This window comes from Pelobates fuscus, chromosome 6 (genome assembly GCF_036172605.1).
Source record: "Pelobates fuscus isolate aPelFus1 chromosome 6, aPelFus1.pri, whole genome shotgun sequence".
Taxonomy (NCBI): Eukaryota; Metazoa; Chordata; class Amphibia; order Anura; family Pelobatidae; genus Pelobates; species Pelobates fuscus.
Window position 1 is genome coordinate 281,060,514 of NC_086322.1, and position 23,689 is coordinate 281,084,202.

Here is a 23,689-nt window from a genome sequence, read left to right on the forward strand (position 1 = left end):
ACAATTCCGTGATTAACGGTATAGGGTATGCATTTTTGATGGTGATTTTATTTAGACCTCTATAATCGATACACGGTCTTAAATCACCTTCTTTCTTCGATACAAAGAAGAACCCCGCTCCAGCCGGAGAAGAGGATCTCCTAATAAATCCCTTGTCTAATGATTCTTTAATGTATTCCTCCATGACACGGTTTTCTTGAACCGATAAAGGGTACACCCTGCCCTTTGGAGGTATAGTGCCAGGCAATAAATCGATAGCACAATCGTAGGGTCTGTGAGGCGGTAATTTGTCAGCCTCCCTTTTATCGAAGACAGTCTTGAGAGATAAGTACTGAGGGGGTATAGCCGTAGACAAAGGAGGAGTGGTAGGAACATTAATGGAATTCAAAGGTGTGACTTCAATAGTACAAGACTCGTGGCAGGCTTCGCTCCATGATTTTATTTGCCCTGACTCCCAAGAGAAAATGGGATTGTGAGCACGTAACCATGGGTACCCTAACACTAGGTGTGAAGAGGGAGAGGTGATGACATGGAACCGAATGGTTTCAAAGTGTAAAACCCCTGTATACATGTGTAACGGTACAGTTTCATGAGTACCAACTGGAGAACTTAATGGTCTACCATCTATGGCCTCAACGGCCAAGGGTATCTCCTTCTCTCTGATGGGAATGTTGTTTTTCTTAACAAAAGCAGAGTCTATAAAATTTTCAGCTGCCCGGAGTCAAACAGAGCGTATATGGGCTCAGCTATACACCTCTCTCCCATATGTAAAGAAACAGGGAGAAGCAAACGGTTAGGAGGCAATTTAGGAGACTTAGATATCACACCCAAGGCCAGTCCCCTATAAGGTCTTAGGTGCAAGAGTTTTCCGGAAGCAAAGGACATTCCTTTACCATATGGTCTCTCCTACCACAGTATAGGCAGAGTCCGTCCCTTCTCCTTTGTAATTTTTCAGTATCAGAGAGTTTGGCAACCCCTAATTGCATGGGTTCCTCTTCAGATATTTTAACACTCTCCGGTTTATCAACTCTGGGGTTAATAGGTGTAACAAAACGTCTATTCCTGTTCTTAGTATAGAGCCTGTCACGAATCCTATTATCTATATCAATGAGGTAGTCAATAAGGTCCTCTAATGCAATAGGAAGCTCCTTAGCTGCTACCTCATCCAATGTAGTGTCTGATAAACCTTCCATGAAGGCAGTAGTTAACCCGTTGTTGGTCCAATCTACCTGTGAAGCAATGGTACGAAACTGAATAGCATAGTCAGCCACAGACCTAGAACCCTGTTTAATTCTCATTAATGCTCTTGCGGCATTTTTTGACCTTTTCGTTGTGTCAAAAGTTCTACAAAAAGCCGTAAGAAAACTGTTGAAATCATGCACCATAGGTCCATTAGCTTCCCAAATAGGATTTGCCCACTCAAGTGCTTTATCGGTAAGTTGGTGCATAAGGAACCCAACCTTAGACCTCTCTGTGGGAAAGGAACGTGGATACATCTCAAAGTGGAATTCTATTTGATTAATGAAACCTCTGCATGTCTTAGAGTCCCCTCCATACCTAGGAGGAGGTGTTAAATGGGCCAAAGTATTAGACAAAGTAGATAGGGTTAGGTGTGGTTGCTGGAATGGTTCTAGACAAGAGCGTCTGGAGAGCCTGGGCTATCTGATCCATACGGTTATCCTGCTCTACAAATCTAGCCTCATGGGACGCCATCTGCTGAGCTAAATTTGCGGGGTCCATGTCCCTATCGTAATGTAACGAGAATATACCTCAACACGCAGGATCCAGCTAAACAGAAGACAATACAGAGGGGAGATACGTCTACCGGTCCTTAGAGTGGCCGGACTCGACGTATATAGGAGAAGTACAGAGTCAGGAACGATCCAAGGTCAAGGGCACAAAGAGACAGCGTAAACTAGGACTAGCCGGGGTCTGGTACACAGTAAACAGCAAGCCGGCAAACAGAACAGATAAGGATAAAGAGTAAACGAAGTCAGAATACAAAGCCAAGGTCAAATACGAAGGAACACAACTGAACACAACAAGCGCTAAAGGGAACTGCAACAGAAACCACGATAGGGCAAGGAACTAAGGGAAAAGGTAAGTATATATAACTAAACATCTATTTTGATTGGTCCCTGTCATATCCACGCCCCCAAAAGGTAATTGTATGGGGAGTGTGGCATGACAGGGACCAATGGGAGGCCTTTTCCAATTTAGGCTCCCACTGTCCCTTTAAGAGCGCGCCCGAGACTCGCGGCGCGCTCTTAGAGTCAGGCGGGACACGTGACCGCCTTCCAGTTCCAGCCGTCGGATGAGCCGCGCGCGGCTCGTGCAGCAGCAGAGCCGCGCGCGGCTTGAACAGAGAACCCCGGCCGGCACCTGGAAAGGGTAAGTACCGCTACAGTGTGTGAGTGTGTGTGTATTCGAGTGTGTATGTCTGTGAGTGTGTGTATCTGTGAGTGTGTCGGTAAGTGTATGTGAGTATGTCTGAGTGTGCATTAGTAGGTGTGTGTGTTAATCAATGTGTGTGAATGTGCCTACGTGTGACTGCGTAGATGTGCTTGTGTGCACATGAATGACTGTGTGGGAGGCAGCATTTGAGTCTTGTACCCAGGCAGCAAAATGTCTTCGCCTGCCCTGCGTGGAGTCGGAAATGTCTTTTCAGAACTGGTTACTAAAATGTTTGAATCCCACTACTGACTATAGGCATTTAAACCCTGCATTGTAAACATTGCCATTTCTGATGATGATTCAGTTGCAGGGTTAAATCTAGAGAGACACGTTACCCAGACCACCTAATTGAGATTGAGTGGTGTGAGAGCTTACAGAATCCCTTTAAGTGTTTTAATTACAATTACAAATCTTCCGAGGTCACATGACTTTAGGGCATGATCCAGTTACTTGTTGCAGATCCCTTTTCTTGCTACTGGGAATCCGGCCATTGAGTGCGGCTATACCCAAGGCACTAAATGTTGGGTTCTTCGCTTCTTTGAGACTTTTGGAGATTGCCACTGTGTTACCCTTTTGTTATACCACTTACAGGGCTATTCTCACCAATTTAAATTAAATTGCGAATTTTCAGGAATTATAAGGGCATTCAAAGTGAACTTTAGATTCACAAAGTAGCCAAACTGGAAACAATTCTCCAAGTCCATTATGCTTCCAATTCAGCTATTTTAGCCTGAAGCGTGAAATTGACGGTGAAGTCCCGACAATTCTTACTTTAGTGAATAAACATGTAATTACATATGTAAAAGCAGATAGTAAACGTAAAAAGAAGCCAATTCATTCTACATACCTGAATTTTGAAGATCTGTTAAATCACTCAAAGTGACACACTGCTCACCATAACAACTTCATATAAATGAAGTTGTTATGGTGCCAGGAGGCCGCCAGGAGCACACTCTTAGGTTAAGGGATACTCGAATGGTTTAACCCCAAAGGTTGCCTCCAGCGCCAATCTCCAGGTCCCCCATACGGCATCCGGCTTCTGAATCTGAGTTACAGGAAACCCAGATTGCCGATGGAACGGACGCCGCTGATTGGCTAGAGCGGTCCGACGCACTGTTGTTTGAGAGTCTCTTTCTAGTGATTTGTTCTAAATGTTTTTTTTTTTCTTTGCTCAAAGAACCACACTTAGCATTTTGGCCAGTTTTGATTGACAGGACTGTAAAAGGGATGTGAGTAAAGATTTATAGACAACAGAAGAGGGAGGAGGATGGTTTAAAGGGTATCTTGTTATCCAGGTGTCTTGTAATATCCACACCTAACTTTAATATACTGTGTGTGTCACTCGGGATCCCTCCCCTACCGGTCGCATGTCACTTGTACCTACTCACAGCTGAATATAGAACACATTCAATTACATGCAACCACATATAGAATATAGTAAAGGAAAACGACATCTGCATTGCTTAGTGTGTAATTGATACCAGAAAGAGAGAGAGAGAGAGAGAGAGAGTGTGTGTGTGTGTGTGTGTACGCAATCAGGGTTGCTCGTTAAAGTGAAAATCATCAGGAATTTAAAGAGAATTAAAAACTTAAGGCCAAAGTAGCTGAGCTGGAACCGTACATGTCTTCGAGAATTTTTCAATTTTGGCTATTTTCCCCTTAGATTTTAAATTCAATTTAAAATCCCTATATTTCTCACTTTAGTGTACTGAATAACCTTGTACATATATACATTGAAAGAGGAACATGTCTCATGTCACAAAACTCTCCATAAATAGATTATATATGTGTTTCTGAGCGGCACACAAAGAAATGAATTATGGCACGGTGTATATGCAGTCATTTTATATCAGAGAATCAACTATTAAACACTTTTCTCATCTACTGGTTTATCCAATAAAAGTCATTTTATTTGGCATTCACACCGACATCCTTCACACCCTCCCCTTCAAACGTTTTTCATTTCTCGACCCCAATGCAAACATAACAAAAAAAATTACAAAAATAAGTTAAAACTTCTTGCACAAACTCTCTCCATTATAAACTTAAATTGAAGAGCTGATTCATTTCCTACCCCGAAACATCACAACCCCTTCAATTCTTCAATAAAGAGATCCCATGCCATCTTCAAATATAACATCAGCTGCATCAAAGGTAGGCATAGCCTTGGGAATAAGCTGAGAGAATAGACGGGAGGAAACAGTCCGACTACTATTGGTGAGTTCCCAATTTATGTTTCCAAGGGATACTTTTTATAGCTAAAAGACAATTTTTGTAAAAACAGAGTCAATTTCAAAAGGCTGTGCTTAAATGGGCAATATTAACTCATACCTCTTGAGTGGAACATTATATACAGTTTGGGTATGAAAAAATAGTTATGAAGGCACAAACATGATTGCACACAATCCTGGCTGTTTATCAATATAAAGAACAATTGTGGGTCGAATGTAAGACTCCACATTAGTGATGTCCCGAACAGTTCGCTGGGAACCGTTCGCCGGCGAACATAGCGTGTTCGCGGTTGCGAACACACCGCAATGTTCGGTCCGCCCCCTATTTGTCATCATTGAGTAAACTTTGACCCTATACCTCACAGTCAGCAGACACATTCCAGCCAATCAACAGCAGACCCTCCCTCCCAGACACTCCCACCTCCATGACGAATAGGGGCGGACCGAACATCGCACATGTTCGCGACCGCGAACACGCTATGTTCGCCGGCGAACGGTTCCCGGCGAACTGTTCGGGACATCACTACTCCACATATTTAGTTACCTATCTATATAAATAGATTTAACTATAGATAAGACACTCCCAGAAAAATATCTGGTGGTATATGTTGATAACAAAGATGCCCCACATTTGCCCGTGTATTGCCTTGATAAACAAACTTTAAGTTATCTGTTATTTTTATTAGCAATCAAATAGATCAAATATGGTTTTCATTGTCCGTAGTATTCTACCATCAAAGGAGAACGGGTTGTGGAGTTGGCCTTGCAAATGTCTTGTCAACTGTCCACCAATATAATTTAATGTTTTCCAAATGAACATGCACCATTTACTTTAATTTATGGTGGACAAATAAGATGTCTCATATGTCAAATTGTGTGCTTCCATGTCAGTTGTCCACTTAAAACCCAACATCTCAAGAGTCATATTATTGCTTTGCAGTGGATCCTAGGCATTTATAGATATTTAAACGACATTAATTCAGTCCGTAGAGACCCTTTATAAATAGTGAAGTGACCCTTTCAAGACAGTTCTCATTTGAGTTTCCCCAAAGTCTTAGTTAGTACACTGGGTTGGGTGGTGGCGGATGCAAGGGTTCGGAAGGCTGAAGGTGAGATCCAGGTTGGTTCTGTTGTGTGAACCATGGATTATAGTTCTCCATATAACTGGGGGAAGAGCAGTGAGGAAGATTTTGCTGCTGAGGGGTTCGGCTTCTGCTATTCTCCCACATTGAGGGGGATGAAGGGGAATTGCATGCCATTGAGTCGCTGTTATTTGGACTGTGTTCCAAACCAGGTCCCTCTCCGTTCTTGTAAAGTTTCTTGAACTTTGATCTCCGGTTCTGGAACCAGATCTTCACCTGATTGATGAGAAGAAATTAAGTGACATTATTAAACAGCTCATAAAAAATTAAGATGAGTACCTGAAACAAACCATGTGATATGACTTGGGGCTACAAATGACAAAGTTGGACAACAGTTGGGCCCTGAACTAATTATATATCACTGAAAATAATTAAGTTGATCATTAAATACGAAGAACACACTTATACACTTTTATCTTTGTTCAAACCATTCTAGATCTCACAGAGAATCATTTTAATTTAATTACCAGAAAGTGTGATAAAATTGTAGAACGTATAAACCCGTTAATCATTTTACTAATCTCGACATGTTAAGGATATTTATGTAAACACATATAGAAGTAGACAGCGACACTGGGTTTATATCTGTATATGTGTGTGTGGTATTGAAATAAATACTGCCACTGAAAAAGAAGCAGTAACGGTGTATTACTCCTTGTTATAAAGAGATACAAACAGTTTACAGGGGGTGATAAAAGACCGACAAAAATAAAATAATGAATATGTGAAAAGTGGGCTTATGCGTGTGTTTTCAAATTTCCTAATAGAAATGGCATAGAGATGTTTTTCATCACTCTCATGATCCGTGGGTGGGTTATGTGCCGCAGGATTTTTTTAAATTTTTTTTTTGAGGGAGTGTACTTAAAGGCACACTAAGCAATATATCCACTAGAGCATTATTAAACGCTGAACTATTTCAACTCTGTTGTCTGGAGTCTACGAACAAAGATCCCTTTTTTTTTAATGCCAAACCATTTAGAATCAGTTTCTCACTCCCAGCACCCGGGTACCGCCCCTCTTTATCCACATTTATAACATTTCCATGTTATAAGTTTTAATTTATCTATCCTGCATGGGAATGATTGACTTAGAACCCCAAGCTACTTATCGTTCAGAGTTCAGAGAGTCCAGAGTTGCTAGGCAACGTAACCACAACACCTATAGTAGTTACCGTATGTTGCTTAGAGCCCCTTTGAGTTGCTCATTGAGAATTCCTTTCCTACACGTGCATATATGATGAAAATAGAACTCTAGGTATAATGTTACTTAGTCTATAAGAAGGCATGTCCCACAACACATGTCGGAGCCACTAGTTCCTTTCGGTTCCAGCACAGAATGACCCACTCAAAGATATCTCATATTAGGACCTTCTGGTGCTAATAAGTGCTGATCCTTTAAACATGTTGGAACTTGTATCAATGAAATGACTGTATCCTTTAATATACAATTGTCATTTCAGTTTGCCTTTAATATTGACTGACGTTCATAGTACGGATCCCTAAGACCAATTACCCAAAGTGTCCACATTAGTCGACCCAGATCTGAAAGGAAGCGACTGCTTATTGCTGGAATCTTTCAGAACTCCAGTTGTTAGAGGGATTGGCTCTTAAACAGGTTTACCGTAATTAGAACAATTTAGGTATAACGAATTCGGTCCCCCTGAGCGTGTCATTGATATATAAGTACCCTTTCCTTCAAGGAGATTGTGACCTATTAAATAAGTCACGGCCATTAGACAACCCCATTTGGTTTCAGTGTTGTGTTTATGGGAAGAGTTTTGCTTTCTCTGTAAACTATTCCTCCCCCCACACTCACTCTACACCTCTCTCCTAAATATTCCCCGCCCTGTGAGTCATCCCAAGCTCTTCTCCAAATGAACCAAACCCAGTTTCACAGCAACATGATGTTTTGTAAATGGGTAAGAGGAAGCCTCAGGATACCCCCTCCCTTACCATAAATACCCCACCCTGACATCCCACCCAGATCAGCTGGGTTTTACAGAGCACACACCGAGCATGGAAAGACCAGACGATTAGTTAAAGGACTGACTTCAACATCCAAACTCCTTTTTAAATGAAGACAATTTATTTATTTTTTTGGCACCAATATCAACCTCACTAAATGAATATAAAAAAAATTAAATCTTACAAAAAAAAATGACTCTATAAATAAAATAAAAAAATCTCCTTCCATATTATCATATTTAAATTTTTATAGTAAGGATTTATATGATAAAATTAAATTAAATTTCTATAAACATAGATTTCACATATATATATATATATATATATATATATATATATATATATATATATATATATTTTTTTTTTTTTTTTTTTTTTTTTTAAACTCAATACTTTGATTAATGATCAATATTGTAAAAAAATTTTTGTCTGGATTGGACTGACTTTCAAGACTGTGCCTAGTCGAATAAAACAAATTCGGATATTGCAGGTCCCTTCTTTGCTTTGCAATTACAAAACAGGCAATTTATTTTTTGCATTTACAACCCATATCAACTAATGGGAATGCAAAAAATGCTGGTGAGACAGCTCAGTGGCATGGACTACAACTGCAGTATCTCATAGACCTCACGGCCTTTGATCCTTCCAAGTTAGATACAATGAGAACTATTAAGTTCGGTAATAAGACCATCTGAATCCCAGAATGCACTTGGAAATCAGTGACAAACTAAATGCACATTTTCAGCTTAAATAATTTGATATTAAACTTCTTTAAAAGAGGTCACATAATGTCAGTAACATAATATATAAACATTATTTTGCTTACTCTCCAAAATCTTTCTTTTTAAGTTTTTTTTACTTCCTCACAGCGTGGGTAGTGGCATCTATATTATATTTAAGTTTAACCTTTTGAGAGCTTTGCAAAGCAACAGGTTTACCCATGCACTGTGATGGTTAAAACAAAGACCAATCTCTTGCAACCATTTCGGGAAAATCCTTTTACCGAAATGTGTTGATATATTTTAGAAAAAAAACTAATTCCACTAACCAGGAGTTTGTTTTATTTTCTTTACTGGCCAATATGAATCCAAAAAAAATGATGATCCACAGACAACTTTGAAAAGTCACTGACTTCATTTAACCACAAGTATTGCCAAACACTGAACATTTGACATGATTTAATCCTGTGGTTCCTTTTCATTTGTTTGTTTATTGTGTGATGTTTGATTGAACCCAATAGAAGATTATTGACTGTAATCAATTATGGTACATTTTCTGTCTGCACTTATTGTCATAATATATTATTTCAAATTTCTACAAGTATAGTGTTCTATGAATTCTGATGATTCTAGAACCTGTTTTATGATATTTAGATTTTTTGTATTCCCATTAAACATATCGCCTTAGTTATGGAGAACTCAAAAGTTGTGTTTTCGTATAATGCTTTAGGGCACAGCATCATAGGAGCTGCAGTTTGAAAACATCTGGAGATCTACCCTTTTGGGCATCGCTGTTATATAAAAAGGACTACTTGAGGATGCTAAACCTCAAATTAGAAATATAAGAATTAAATTAACCATGAAGCCGTAACATGCTTACGTCAGCACTACGTCAGAGGGCTCCAGGTTTTATAGGCCTTAATATTAATTGATACATTCAACTTGACCAAAGCACATGCTTCTTTTTATCGGAACTAACAAAAGATTCTCCTTCGTAGTATTTCTCTTTGGTTTGGAGACATTAACGTGGGTAAATGTGTAAGGGAATTTTGGCAACACGTCCGGTATATGAATAAAAAGTAAAAAGTAAGTCCATCTTATCTTCTGAGATATTGCTATCTCTCTTAAAATATAAATGTTATTAGATATTACATTTATAAACTATTATTTTTGTTTGTAAGTGTTTCATATGTAATGTAAGTAAAGAAATGAGAATTGGGAAAAAAAAAAAAAGAATGGAGTTCTTTAATTTGTGAGCTTTAATTGGTGAGCTTTTGGAACAGGGGTAGTTTAGGGAGGTCAGAAGATCTTCTGAAATCCACCCACAATAGTAAAGTAGACAAACGACAGGTATATGAGTTTCTGCCAACATAGGCCTCCAGGCCACAGTCCCGATACCATTCTGTTGTCATCTAAGGAGATTGAGTGCCAACTTCCAAGACATTAGGATGTTTCCTGGCATTCTGTGCCAGCTTGCGGGCATTGAAGGAGCAAATTAGAGGTCTGTACTGCCAGAGACAGTAGACCACCAGGAATGAAGCATCTCTTCAATGCCAATAAGGTGGGCAAGTGGGGAAACTGCAGCTCAGAAATGTTATTTTTTTACAGCTTGGGAGACAGTGCAGGGGAGAGAGGACTGATAGAGAAGGTTCTCTTATTTTCGTTCCCTATGGGTTTTTATAAGTAAGGTTATCTGGGGTTACAGGATAAGTTATAGGGAGGGGTTAGAGGATGGCATTGTATCAAGGTAAAGGAGGAAAATTACTTTTTGATGCAATATAAGTCTGATATGTGCAATACACTTCAGGTATCTCAACAGTTATGTAACATTGAATTTCCATATCTCCATGACTGTTGGCAAGATTTAAACATCCCTCTATATATTTTTTTTTTTGTCAATCTGTTTTTTATTGAAGGCATATGGGATAGGTTACAGAAGAGAAAACAAGGATAATGTTCTAGTAGGTTACAGCTTCGGATAAATACAACAGTATTGTGTCACATTTCCAAATTAGCATTGCCTCTTTTTTTTTTTTTAAAGTAAAGTATGAGTGTGAATTTATGCAAAACCGTAGCAAATAAGGGTTAGTAAAAATGACATATCCTATGTCCAAGTTAACATTAGTCGCTTTAACAATAGTCGCTTTAACAATAGTCGCTTTAACATAAGTCGCTTTAAACAGCATATGTCTGGAATCATTAGTGGCTAAGCTTTGCATGGTCGTAGACATGTTGTTAAAGCTATGAAAGTAAGTAAAGCCTGAGGCTAATTGGTAGTGAAAACATGCTAGACTCTCTTATTAAACAATATTGTTGTCTAGAAAACAGCATGGAATGAGTTTTAGGAATTATAACGTGCTTGGTCAACTATTCTGAGTTCATGCAAGGAACAGCACAATAAGTATAGTTGTTAAGGTATGTCTAATGCTTTCCTATTCTTATGTAGGATATATAATCAGAAGAGGGACAAAGAGGAAAACATAAGATGCAGGCTAGGGTATCTGATTATGTGGCTTTGACGGGTGAAAATTAAACAAGTGTTTCATAGAATACAAGATATACAAATTTAAATAACTTTGTTAGGCTAGCTGACTGCAACAGGTAGGACAAATACAGTGTAACCACCAGTACCGAGTATCATCTAGGGAGCCAAACACGCTTTAAGTAGTATGGCCAAAAAGAGGGGTGCAAGACAGCCCAGCACACGTAAAAAGCACCCTCTGGTGGAGTATCCAGCACTGTGCACCAAGGACACGTCTCCCTGGGTGGCTGGCATGAGTCCACAATAGTCCTCCTCATCCGATGCCCCGCAAAGGGAGGCTGCTGGGACCAGCCGGTGAGTAGCTGGAGGCAGGTGCAGGACAAAAGTGGGGCTCGCTGACATATCCGGAGGACAGTTCCCGGAGGGGGTTAAATGTGACAACCCTCCAGCCCTGGGCTGTGGGGAGGGCCTGCATCAGTGTCCCACGGGCCTGGGTACTCACAGTTGAGGCCAGGTCCGTCTCTGGCGGGATACGGCAATGACGCTTGGTGGGTCGCTGCTTGCGGCGAGTCTTCCGCCTCCGTGGGTGATGCGTAGGGGGATTAACCCCGGCGGCTCTCGGCCCAGGTGGGCTCAATACTGGGTGTGTTGCCGCTTGTTGGGTGTTTGTGCCCGAGGGTGGCGCACGAACCTCCTCGCCGCTCTTCCTCCGTCCCTTCACTCTGCTTCGGGTTGCTGCCTTGTTTCGAGCCTCCAGTTGTGCCCAGAAACGGGCGAAGATTGCGTCTAGTCCCCTGTTCCCTTGCTTGTGTGGTCCGCGTGCTCTGGGTTTCACCCGTCTCCTCCGCCTCTCGTCGGAGTGTGTCTCATGAGCCTGCCGGCTGATCGAGCTTGGTGCTTGGCGGGGAGGGTGAGGTGGGTCAGGTGGCAGTTTCGCGGTTCGCGGACCGCTCTCGAGCCTCTTCCAGAAGGCTGTGAGTAGCCTGTCAAGGCGGACCTCTAGCGGCTCCAGTAGCTCCCGTGTGATGGGGGTCCGTGTGGGGTCCGCCATCTTGTCCCCAGCTGCACAAGGTGTCAGTCGTTTTCGGGTTGCCCCGTTGTCGTTTGGCAGCAGGTGATGGGTAGCTGGGACCGGGATAACCCCCGCCGGTCCATAGGGGGGGGAACGTGGGCCCAGTCTCTTCCTGTAAGCCGGCGTTGGCGGCGGGGGAGCGGCCGCCTCCTCCACGCCTGCCATGCTTGTAGGCCTCAGGTTGCGTTGCTGGGTGTTCTGTAGTCGGTGCCTGATATTTGGCACCAACTCGTAGCCCTTGTCAGCAGCTCTTTGTCGGTGGCCCATTTGACGAGTTTTGGAGTCGATTTAAGGCTTTTTATCAGACAGAATTGGCGTTTAGAGCGGGAGCAGCTCTGACCTGCGCCCGCTCGGCTTCGCGTCCAGCATCCCTCTATATATTAATCCATATATCCACATTACTGCGATTCTCCCAATAATTGATATGTATACCTTTCCATTTTATTACATTCTTCTCACTTCACTTTCTTATTTTTATAGTTAAAAACATAATTTCTCATTCATCAATGTGTTATTTTGTGCATTTCTCGTTCTTGGGTATATATCCATTATTTAATCTCTCCCACTCTCTTGTAATTTAGACAATATATTATATCTTTGCTCACACCGTTATTTCACTGATATCTCTAGCTTTTTTTGTTTCTTACCATCTGGGTTTTATTCTTTGCTATTTTATTACATCTCTGTCCACGTCTGGATATAATATTTCTTACCGTTTTATTGTAAACCCAGTCTGCTCCCCTTATTACACAACCACAACCCAGGCTGGTATGATAGGTTTCCTTTTAGATTTAACTCAATCTCCAAATTGCTGGACCTTTTTGTGGGTCAGTCAGCTTTCCATATTAGCTTTTATGCATCTATATAGTTAAATACAATTGCACAGATTCAGTTATTGTTCTGTTGCCGTACCTGTGTCTGTGTAAGCCCCAGTTGGGCAGCCAATTCTGCTCTCTCTGGCAAAGCCAAATACTGGGCCTTCTGAAACCGCCTCTGCAGAGCCGCTAGCTGATAGCTGGAGTAGATAGTTCTGGGTTTCCGGACCTTCTTAGGTTTTCCGTTGACCATTCGGATCTCTGTTTCTGGCTCTTCTTTTACTGATACTAAAAAACAATGGATAGCATTGGTGTTATTAAAGTACTGAAATCAATATCTATTCATCTCTTCATAATCCTCATCAGTTTTATAGATGTTGAGTTGCATCTTCCCTGTGTCGTAGCATGCTTGGCTGCTATGGTTGACATCTAAATGTTTGATATTATATTTATTGATCAACCCATTGCAAATATTCAAAGCTCTTTTATTTCTCCCCAAAATTAAACAATTGTACGCCTTCTTTCAATCATATTTTCTTACCCACTCTTAGCTTCGTTTCAATCTTTAACAAACCTTCACATAAAAACTCGCTCTACAAGGCCAGCCTCGCAATTTTTTTTCTAATTTCCTTCCTTGTCTTTGGTATGTTGCTCCTGTATCCTAAACTTGGTCTCTTAAATGTTCTTGTACCCCAAGCTTTTGAGGTTCAATTAAATGTGATCAGTTCAACTCAACTTAACTGTAATTAGATTCTAAGTAGTAATAAAGTATCAAACCTGGGATTCATCTGCTTATCTGACTTGTTTGTGTTTTTTAACATCTGAGATACATTGTGTTATTTTTTACATTTTATTTTGGGGCTGTTAATAATCTATCTTTTAATATACGGTATGTAAAATATAAAGCTAAGGCAACATTCAATTAGCTGATATCAAGCAATTGTTCCGAGGTATCTCACTAAGTCCAAAAAGGTCACATAAGGACAAAATCTGAAGTCTTCCCCAAATAACATACAAAACTAATTATTTATATTGTGTGTCACTTGGCACGTGGTAAGCATTATTTTGAAATTCTTTATTGTTTACACTGGAAGGCATAGATATAAATATAGGTGTATTGCGTTTAACATCCCAGTTGTAATTCTTTTAAAAATGTCATTGAACTCTGTTTTTTTTTTTTTGCTTCTGGAACAGTTTGTACAATGATCAATGAGGACAATTGTCACGTGAGTGGGGTAAGAATCTATATGACTTGGACTCCTCACTAATCAAAATGTGTAATTTAGACATAAGCAGGGTTATTCGATAAAATGCGAATTGCCAATATTTCAAAGAGAACATTAAATGTTAAGCCAAAACCGCCAAATTGAAGCAAACCTTATCTGTGTTTGGTTATTATGATCAAACTGTGTTCAAAGTGTTTACATATATTTATATATTATAATATTATATATAGATGCGGAGAGCATCCATCTTTTTTTTTTTTTTTTTAGCAATTTCATTCCCTTGAGTGCTAATTCAGAGCAATTTAAGCAACAATTGTATGTTTTATAATTTAAATTTTATAGTACCTTATAAGGCTTCTAATTTGTTCAACTTCTCAAATGTCCTGTTGTCTTGCTACCTTTTCATACCAAAAGCGTCCGTCGCTTTTTTTATCATTCTAAATTAAGTGTTCCTGGTTCATTTGCCAAATCCCCATCTACCTTCACCCATTCTAGTATCAATGAGTTCCTAAATTTCCTTTATACAAACCCCTCCCTCAGGCTCTCTACGTTAATATTCTTTCGTTACTCTGGGGCAATTTAGAAAGAAGGCTTAATCCATTTAGGTTACTCTGTGACCTTACGAGTCCTTTAAAATGCATATGGTACGTTTAGATAAAACCTTAGAAATTGGAGTACGCCTTACCCTTCCATTTACTACTGATCTCTTAAAAACATCAGATAGGCCCTTAAAGTATTTGACTAATCCGGGTTGGACAACTTGAGATCCCTGAGCAAAACCTACGTCACAATAGCTTTATAAGGAGGTGCCTACATGAATACTCCATTTGACTTATTGTATTATAAAACTGTTTACCTCATAACACAATCAGCTGAATCCCCTAAATATACCAAGAGTTCAAGGACAGGACAGACCTAATAATTAATGGAGAGCTTAAATGACATAGTGGGAATTACAAACATACCAGAGGACAACAGAAATCGTGTCGGGTTTAGACTTTGGTCAAGTGAATCTAGGTAATATGACATTAATGGAGTTATTGTTAAAAATTATCGAGTTATTGTGAAAGAAAGAAGCAAGAAACTAGAATTGGCTAGTAAATAAAAAAAAAGATTCACTGGTCAAAACTAAGTTATAGACAGAGTTTAATGTCAGAATGACAGCGAGGTCCTGGTGGCCAGGCCACAGCAAATATAGGTAATGGATATAGTGTGGATTGTAAACTTACTTGACCTGTAATATAGGCAGAGTTTAATATAGGAAAGCCACTACGCTGAAGGTAAATAAAGGTTATAAATACAGAGTATGAACTATAGACACATATGACCTGGTCACATAGGAAGACACAAGTATGAGTCAGGCAAAATCGTTCTTGGGTATAGAGAGACATTGCTTCTCACGCGCAAGGATATTGATGTACATATTTATTTTATGGCTAAACCAATTTTCTAAGATTTTATAAAACAAAAAAAAACATAGCTAGTCTACTTGTAGATAGGGAAACTTGGGTAGAGAAGAAATGGCATGGTCTACACTAATAAAGTTAGACAGAAGATACTTAAAGGCTTATGGGTATAAAAGACGGAAGAGCCACTGTAGGGGATAACAGGTTTGGGTTTCTGTTAGACAAATATTGCCTTGGCTATAAGCATATACACAGATGACTATCGAACATAGGCTAAAACACAACAGGCACACAAAGTGTGACCTACAGACAAACAGACAATGGGGGAGACAAACTGGGCATTGGGTTAAGTCTGACAGCCAATGAGCAAGACGATTAGCTTAGGTATAGGCAGAAAGTTAGAAAACACATAAATCAGATCTTGTATAGAGATGGACAATCACAGACCAGTAAGACAGTAGGATCAAGTATGGCCTACAGACAGACAATGGGCAAGCAAATGTGGGCTTTATTAGACAATCATAGAGCAGAAAGATTATTTGAGGGTATATAGGGAAACAGTCTGGGGGAGAATTGGGGGAGGTGGGGTGAGTTCCACTAAATCAGGAATAGTGAAGAACTGACTAGGTAATTGTACATTCTAGACTAAATAGCTAAGCAGGAAATGTATCAAAACCGGAGTATTTTCCCCGGTTGGTGTAAAATGTGAAATTGCCGTATAATAATGATAACCAATTTCCCTTATTTCCTCATTTGGTAGTTAGCCATACATGATTAAGTATATAGGTAATCAAATGTAACTAACTAGAAACAAGTAACAGGATATAGGGATACACTGCAGAGCAGAACGATAAGACCAAGACTAAGACAGACAATAAAAATGTTTGGGATATAGGCAGACCGACCCAAACCACAGAGATATAGCCTGATTCGTGGACAGTCAGTTGCAAAGCACAGACAAGGCTTGACCCATACACACACAGTCATGGAGCAGTCACATAATACCTGGAATCGAGACCGACAGTCACATGGCACTTGAATAAAGTCTGGGGTATAGACAATCATACATCAATCGGATAGAGTCTAGTCTGCTATATAAACTGTCAGATCATTGAAAAAACTAAGCGAAAGACATAAAGTGAAACAATGCTTTGATACAATCGACAATATAAAGACATTGTTATACACAGCACCTGAGAGACAACATCAATACAATACACTCAGAAATAGTTCACAAACCGGAAACTAAGCACAGACAACAGCCATCATATATTCAGCTAGATAGATACACATCCTGGATACAAACTGACACAATCAGAACACTGATAGACAACACAAACACAATAAACTCAGAAATAACCAACAAAACCTGAAACTAAGCACAGAAAACAGGCACCATATATAAAACTAGATACACATCCTGGACACAAACTGACACAATCAGAACACTGACAGACAACACAAACACAATAAACTCAGAAATAACCAACAAAACCTGAAACTAAGCACAGAAAGCAGGCACCATATATAAAACTAGATACACATCCTGGACACAAACTGACACAATCAGAACAGAGACAGACAGCATATATAAAATAAACTCAGAAATAACCAACAAACCTGAAACTAAGCACAAACAATATTCATCATATATACAGCTAGAAACACATCCTGGACACAAACTGACACAATCAGAACACAGACAGACAGCATATATACAATAAACTCAGAAATAACCAACAAACCTGAAACTAAGCACAAACAATATTCATCATATATACAGCTAGAAACACATCCTGGACACAAACTGACACAATCAGAAGACAGACAGACAGCATATATACAATAAACTCAGAAATAACCAACACACCTGAAACTAAGCACAGACAATATTCATCATATATACAGCTAGAAACACATCCTGGACACAAACTGACACAATCAGAACACAGACAGACAGCATATATACAATAAGCTCAGAAAAAAACAACAAACCTGAAACCAAGCACAGACAACATCCAACATATATAAAACTAGATACACATCCTGGATACAAACAGAACAGACAACAAATTGTCAGTATATTTCAAAGGCAATACCCGAACATAAAGTGAGTGGGACTGTCTTAGAAATGACCAACTGTGAAAACAGGCAGATAGAGTGTCTGGTTGCAAATTCAGAAAGGCAGAATATATATAGATAGAAAATATGTAAATTAATGCAGATATTGCCTGGTCGAATGGGCCACAGGATACTGCAGCAATATGATTGAAAGGCAATATACTTGATATTGGCACAGACAGGAGAGGAATCAACAGTCTTCTTCAGAGTAGGCCAAGACAGTCAAAAAAGCTTGACGTTAGCAGAGACAGGCAGGCAATCTCTATACAGAGAAAGACCATCAGACAGGAATTATACATAAACACGACAAACACATACAAGAGTCCGACAGTCTGGACACTGACAGAGACAGCAAGACAGAGAGCACAGGGATTTACACACAGACAGTGTGACAGCCTAGATTTAGGCAGAGACAGACATTGGTTTACAGGCAGAGACAGACAGTCTGGTTATGGGCAGAGATAGACAATGACTAGATCTAGGCAGACAGGTAAACATAGAATTTGGGATTAAAGAAGAGACAGCAAGAGACACTGTCATCATAGATCAGAGGGAAGGTATAACTTCGCTGTCTGGCTGCATAAACTGACAGTCAGTAACTCTGCTGTTAACCCCTTCGTGCATAAATCATTCCTAATAGAACAATAAAAAAAAAAAACTGACGCAATGATGGAGTTACTTCAGTTCTATAGGTTCAAAAGTATTGCTTTGCTCACCTCTGTGGTTTTCAAAAACTTTAACTTTTTTAACTCATTTATTGTTTTTGTTTTTTGTTTTGTTTTGTTGTTCGAAGTTTAATTCAAACTGAGTGATGATGATCACGTACGCCAGTGTTTTTTAAAGATGGTTTTTGCTAAGGCTGCATTAAAAAGATGCTAAATGTGTTGTCCCCTTGTGACCAATCCAGTGTCCACGCTTAAAAAAACAAACAAAAAAAAACATGATTGTTCATATCAAGTCAGTGTAAATCTCCAACTTTCAGAAGTCGCTGCCTGCCTAATTTAAACTACATCTGGTTTCAAGATACAGACACTGTAAACAGTTAAGACTAAAGAGCAACATTTATAAAAAAAAAAAACTAAAAGAGATGGGGAGATTATTCTAACTGGATTAGTTTGACATAAATGGTCCTTGGAGCTTGATTTAATAAACTTTCCATATGATTCAACACTCTAAGTAAAAACACTTTCAAATGATTTATTAACAAAAATATCCCATAGACTTTAATGATGTCTTCTGGAGATAAGTCATTTAGAAAAGTTTTCTAACGTTTTGAAATCTGATTAACCCGAGGCCTTGGTAGTACATGTGTTAAGCAAATAACTGTTTAGTGGATCAACACTTGGGTTTTGAGACCCCCGTCCGTACAGTCTGCAGCCTGGGTGACTACCAATGGGCCCTCCTGCTCACAGCCGGACGTTTGGACCAAACTCAAGACATGTGTCACTCAAATCGGGCTTTATTTGCTCCGTTATAGGTTACGAAATCTGTTGGTGCTATATAAGTGATCACTAATAATAAGTAATATCTATAAGAGAATTGTCAATTTAATCCAGGATAAAAACAGATCTAGGAATCGATTAGATGTGCATGTTTTGTTCCCCAATAATTTGCATGACTCATGTTCAAAAATAAAAAAAAGATTTGGCAATAAAAAAAATAAAAAATAAATAAATACATTTTAAAAGATTATATATAAATATATATATATATATATATATATATATATACATACATTCAGTCTGTGTCTAAATCTCAAGTGGTATGTGTTTCTGTTTTCTGTAAAAACAGTCTGCTTATTGTATGCTCAGCGAGACAATTAAATCAAGTAACAAGTGCAAAGGAGTCAATAGATTATGCATGTATTCATTAAATTTGGAGCTGAGAAGGTTAGACAATTGATTTGTAAATTTGAGGCCAAAGTGCCCGAACCGGAAAAACTACCCAAGACAGCTTTGTAGTTTAAAATTTTGATTGAATTGTATTTTTACAGTTTACAGTTTAGACCTTTTTGACACGTTGATTAATCTATGCAAACATGGACCGACCAAAAGACCCTCTTTCATCTTTTTTTTCAATAATTTTTCTTTTCTTACATCCGTCCTCTCTCATAACATCTAAAATATATATCTTACCCTCCCTCCCCTTCATCCATCCTTGTTCCCCTTCACTAACTTCAATAGCACTCTTTTGATGTTTTAACTTCCCCTCCTCTTTTACATAGTTTTCAAACTTATTCTATTCTATTTATTATTTTTTTTTTACACCTTTCTTCCCGCTTCGCACCATATTTTCGTTCTCTCCTCTCCCTTCTTTTTGCCTCTGGTTGTTTTTATTTTACTTCTAACAAATATTAGTTTTTTACTTCATCCATCAATTCGTATTTGTTTCCCTGCTGGCTGTTTTACCTGCTTATTATAAATAAACTGTATAAAGCATTTTAGACCTTCATAAGATGTCATTGTTCTCATACCTGTCTCCTGGGCCGGAGGTTCTCTGTAATGTCCATACGATCGGTATGCAGCTCCGTACGGATAATCATCCTTTGGTAAGAAGCCTTCGGCCCCTACTAGCCCGCTGAGATTAAATTGGGGATGATGGTGGTAGCCATAAGGACTAAACGACTGGGAATAGCTTTGGCTCTGGAAGTAGTCATGTTGGGCGGCAGTCATTTGACCACTATAGTAGCCCATATCGGTTGCTGATGACTCTGGTAGGGTCGGTGAGTCCTTGGTGATAGCATTGCAACTTAAGGAGGTTGACAGGTCAGTCAAAATAGCCATTTTCTTTTCATAAGTCCCACTCATGTTCGGTAGAGCAGAGGAGAACTCCCAAGAAAATACTCAGATGCACATCCCTGCTGAGCCCCTTTCCACTTATCCCAGTACAATGAAGCCAAACCAGAGCTCCACAGACCAGTTCTACACCATAATTATAGGGTAGAGTAGGGAGGATCTAACATTCCTATTGGCTCCAGAAGGAAAGCCTTGGAGGCAAAACAGATTTCTTCACCAGCTTTGTATTTATGGCTCAGCTTCTTGTCAGTACAAAAAAAGAAAAAAAAACACACACACACAAACACTCAGCATAGATATATACACACAAACACAGATGCACACAGTAACAAACATCATAAAATAAGTTTTGTAGTATAGATAGAAGCATAATATTAATAATATATTTAGATTACAAAAGCTCTCTCTTTATAATACACACACACATATATATATATATATATATATATATATATATATATATATACACATACAAACATGTATACAAATACAAACACATACATATACAGTATATATATATTGATAGATAGATATATAGATAGATAGATAGATAGATCCATAGATAGATAGATAGATAGATATCAAACCCACACTTGGATACTCATACATATATACTTTTAAGAAATTAGAAAATGTAAACCATTTAATAACCTAATATAATAATTATATGTAGCAATTCATAAGAAACTCTCTCGTCACAGTACAGAAAACGTGTCAGAATTTAAAGATATGCATTATTATTGCTTTATGTCTATTTTAGAAAGGTCTATATGTCAGAGACGTTTAAAGATTTGTTAAATTAGGTTAGGAAGGAGTGATTAACAGGTTGTGTAAAACTGTGCCCCGCTGAGAGAGGTAGGCAGGTTAGTGTTTGTGAGCATGTATGTGTTTGTATACATGTATGAGTGTGTATTTATGTGTGTGAAAGAATGCTGGTTTGACCAGGGCCCCTTAACACCCTACTCTTCTGTGCGTCCAACTCGTCTTGTTGCAAATACTTGTCTGTTAGTCCACCGATTGTGCAGCGCTACAGAATCTGTTGGTGGTTTATAAATAATAATAATGAGAGAGAGGGGTAGACAGACAACAGACCCAGATAAAGAGATGCAGTTAAATGGACATTTTTAAATTCTTATTGTTTTCCAGATTTAAAAGGCAGTTTCATAGACCCATCCGCTACTAGAATATGATTCAGTGGTTATGGTCCTTAGATTGCCCCTTTAAGTTTTTTTTTGTAGGGAGACACACAGCTGGCAAATAAATAGGTTTGGTCTCATAATTCAGTATATCAGATTGTCTTTGTCATGTCTGTGGGTGATATGAGTTTAAATCCAAGTACAGCAAATGCTCGAGGCTACAGGTCGCCTAACCCAGGTAGAGGGATACACCTAAATATAGTAAAACACATTCAATTCTCATTCCAATACAATAAAGGCTCTGCCTATGAAACGCGCACTTCCAACAAATATTAGGAGACAGCGCCCCCTGTCAGATATAGGTGGTACAACAAGGTTTCTTGCCTCTCAAAATTCTCGATGTTTATATAGCTTGTACATATAAATAAACTCTTTCTCATGTCTTCCTATTTAAGAAAAAAAAAATAAAAAAGACATATAGAGTGTCTTGGGAAATGGCTTTCCACTACAATTGAAAGGCCTTTCTGTGTTTTTTTTTTTTTCTTCTTTCCAAGTCCCCAGCTGCCTGTTGCTAAGGACAGGAAAGCGACGAGGAGCTTTCAATTCTCCCAACAGGGATCTCAGACAAATCAATACATGTCAGGCACTCGCACGCTTTTACAGAAACTGTACAAACACGGCGCAGTATAACACTCAGCCAATACCGCAGCTCAGCTTAACTCCTTCACAAAATGGCTGCCCCATCAAACACTTGTGGGGTTATTTACGTGATTGAGGGGGGGAAGTGTGCATTTTATTCTAGCCCGTAATAGCCAAACTAAAAAACAAAAGAAAAACTAACATATATAAGATATTTTTTTAGCTTGGCTACTTTGTCCTATTAGTTGCAATTCCACTACAATTTCCTCTTTACCGAATACCTCATACCCTCAACACCTCTGTTCCTGTGTGTCCAACTCGTCTTGTCTATTTATCCACCTAATGCACAGCGCTGCCGGAATTTCCTCGAATCTAATGCGCAATCGAATCAACTGTGCGCCTCAATTTTTTAAACCTGAAAGCTGGAAATTTATTTTGCTGGCGAATGTAATGCGAATTTATACAAGAAGATACTACTATACAATAAAAAATGTTTCATTTTGTGCTACAATGAAAATGTTTATTGCCATATACCATAGTAACATTGATGGTATTTAGATTTTATTGTTACATTTTAAACCTATTCTTTCTTAAGCCCTCTTTCAGGAACAAAATTTGCCTGTGTGAATTCGTCAGAATGAAACTCGTCAGTATGAATTCACCTGTTTGAATTTGTGTGTTTGAATACGTCCGTATGAATTCACCTGTTTAAATTTGTGTGTTTGGATTTGTCTGTATGAATTCACCTGTTTACATTTGTGTGTTTTAATTTGTGCGTTTGAATTCAGCTGTATGAATACACCTGTTTAAATTTGTGTGTTTGAATTCGTCTGTTTGAATTCACCGGTTTTAAAATTTTCAAATTTTGCCCTAACGGTAATGTGCCATCGAATCTAATGCACATTACAATTTCGGAAAATTTATTTTCCAAAACGAGTGCGCATTAGATTCAAGTAAATACGGTAATTCATTTTAATAATACCCGAGTCTGTCTAAAAATTAAAAGGGAAATATATATTTTCCTTATATCTAAAATATCCTTCTAACTCAAAGCTCAAAGCATTCTAACTCTAAACCCCTTAATTCTAATCTTAACCCAAAAGGCCCCAACCCAATCGCTGGCAATGTCAGTTAAAATGGCATTCTAAACACAGCTACATGTCAGCGTCAGATTTTTGTTTGTTTATTTTTTTTTTTTTTTTTAAACAGTCAAATATACTTTAAACACAATCAGGGCTATTCACTAAAGTGAGAATTCAAAGTAAATTCAATATGAATTTCAAATTTAAAGGAACACTATATTACTGTATGCACCCAGATCACTTTAGCTAATTGACGTGGTCTCGGCGCAGTGCCCCTGACCCCCCTAGTCCTGCAATTTAAATCATTGTGGTTTTTGAGAAACTGCAATAATTACATTGCAGGACTAGGACTGCCTCTAGTGGTTGTCAATCAGACAACCACTAGAGGGACTTACTGGTGGTTTA

The 23,689-nt window shown here is 38.8% G+C and overlaps 1 protein-coding gene across 1 annotated transcript; it reads right to left on the bottom strand.

The window, feature by feature from the left end:
• Nucleotides 1-5,358: 5,358 nt before the first annotated feature.
• Nucleotides 5,359-20,521, bottom strand: DLX3 (distal-less homeobox 3). The gene is made up of 3 exons (XM_063425535.1): nt 20,106-20,521; nt 12,977-13,167; nt 5,359-6,043 (listed from the first exon to the last, which is right to left on the bottom strand). Exons 1-3 carry the CDS (start codon nt 20,437-20,439, stop codon nt 5,744-5,746), a joined length of 825 nt encoding a protein of 274 aa, XP_063281605.1. The 5' UTR covers nt 20,440-20,521; the 3' UTR covers nt 5,359-5,743.
• Between the last annotated feature and the right edge of the window lie 3,168 nt (nt 20,522-23,689).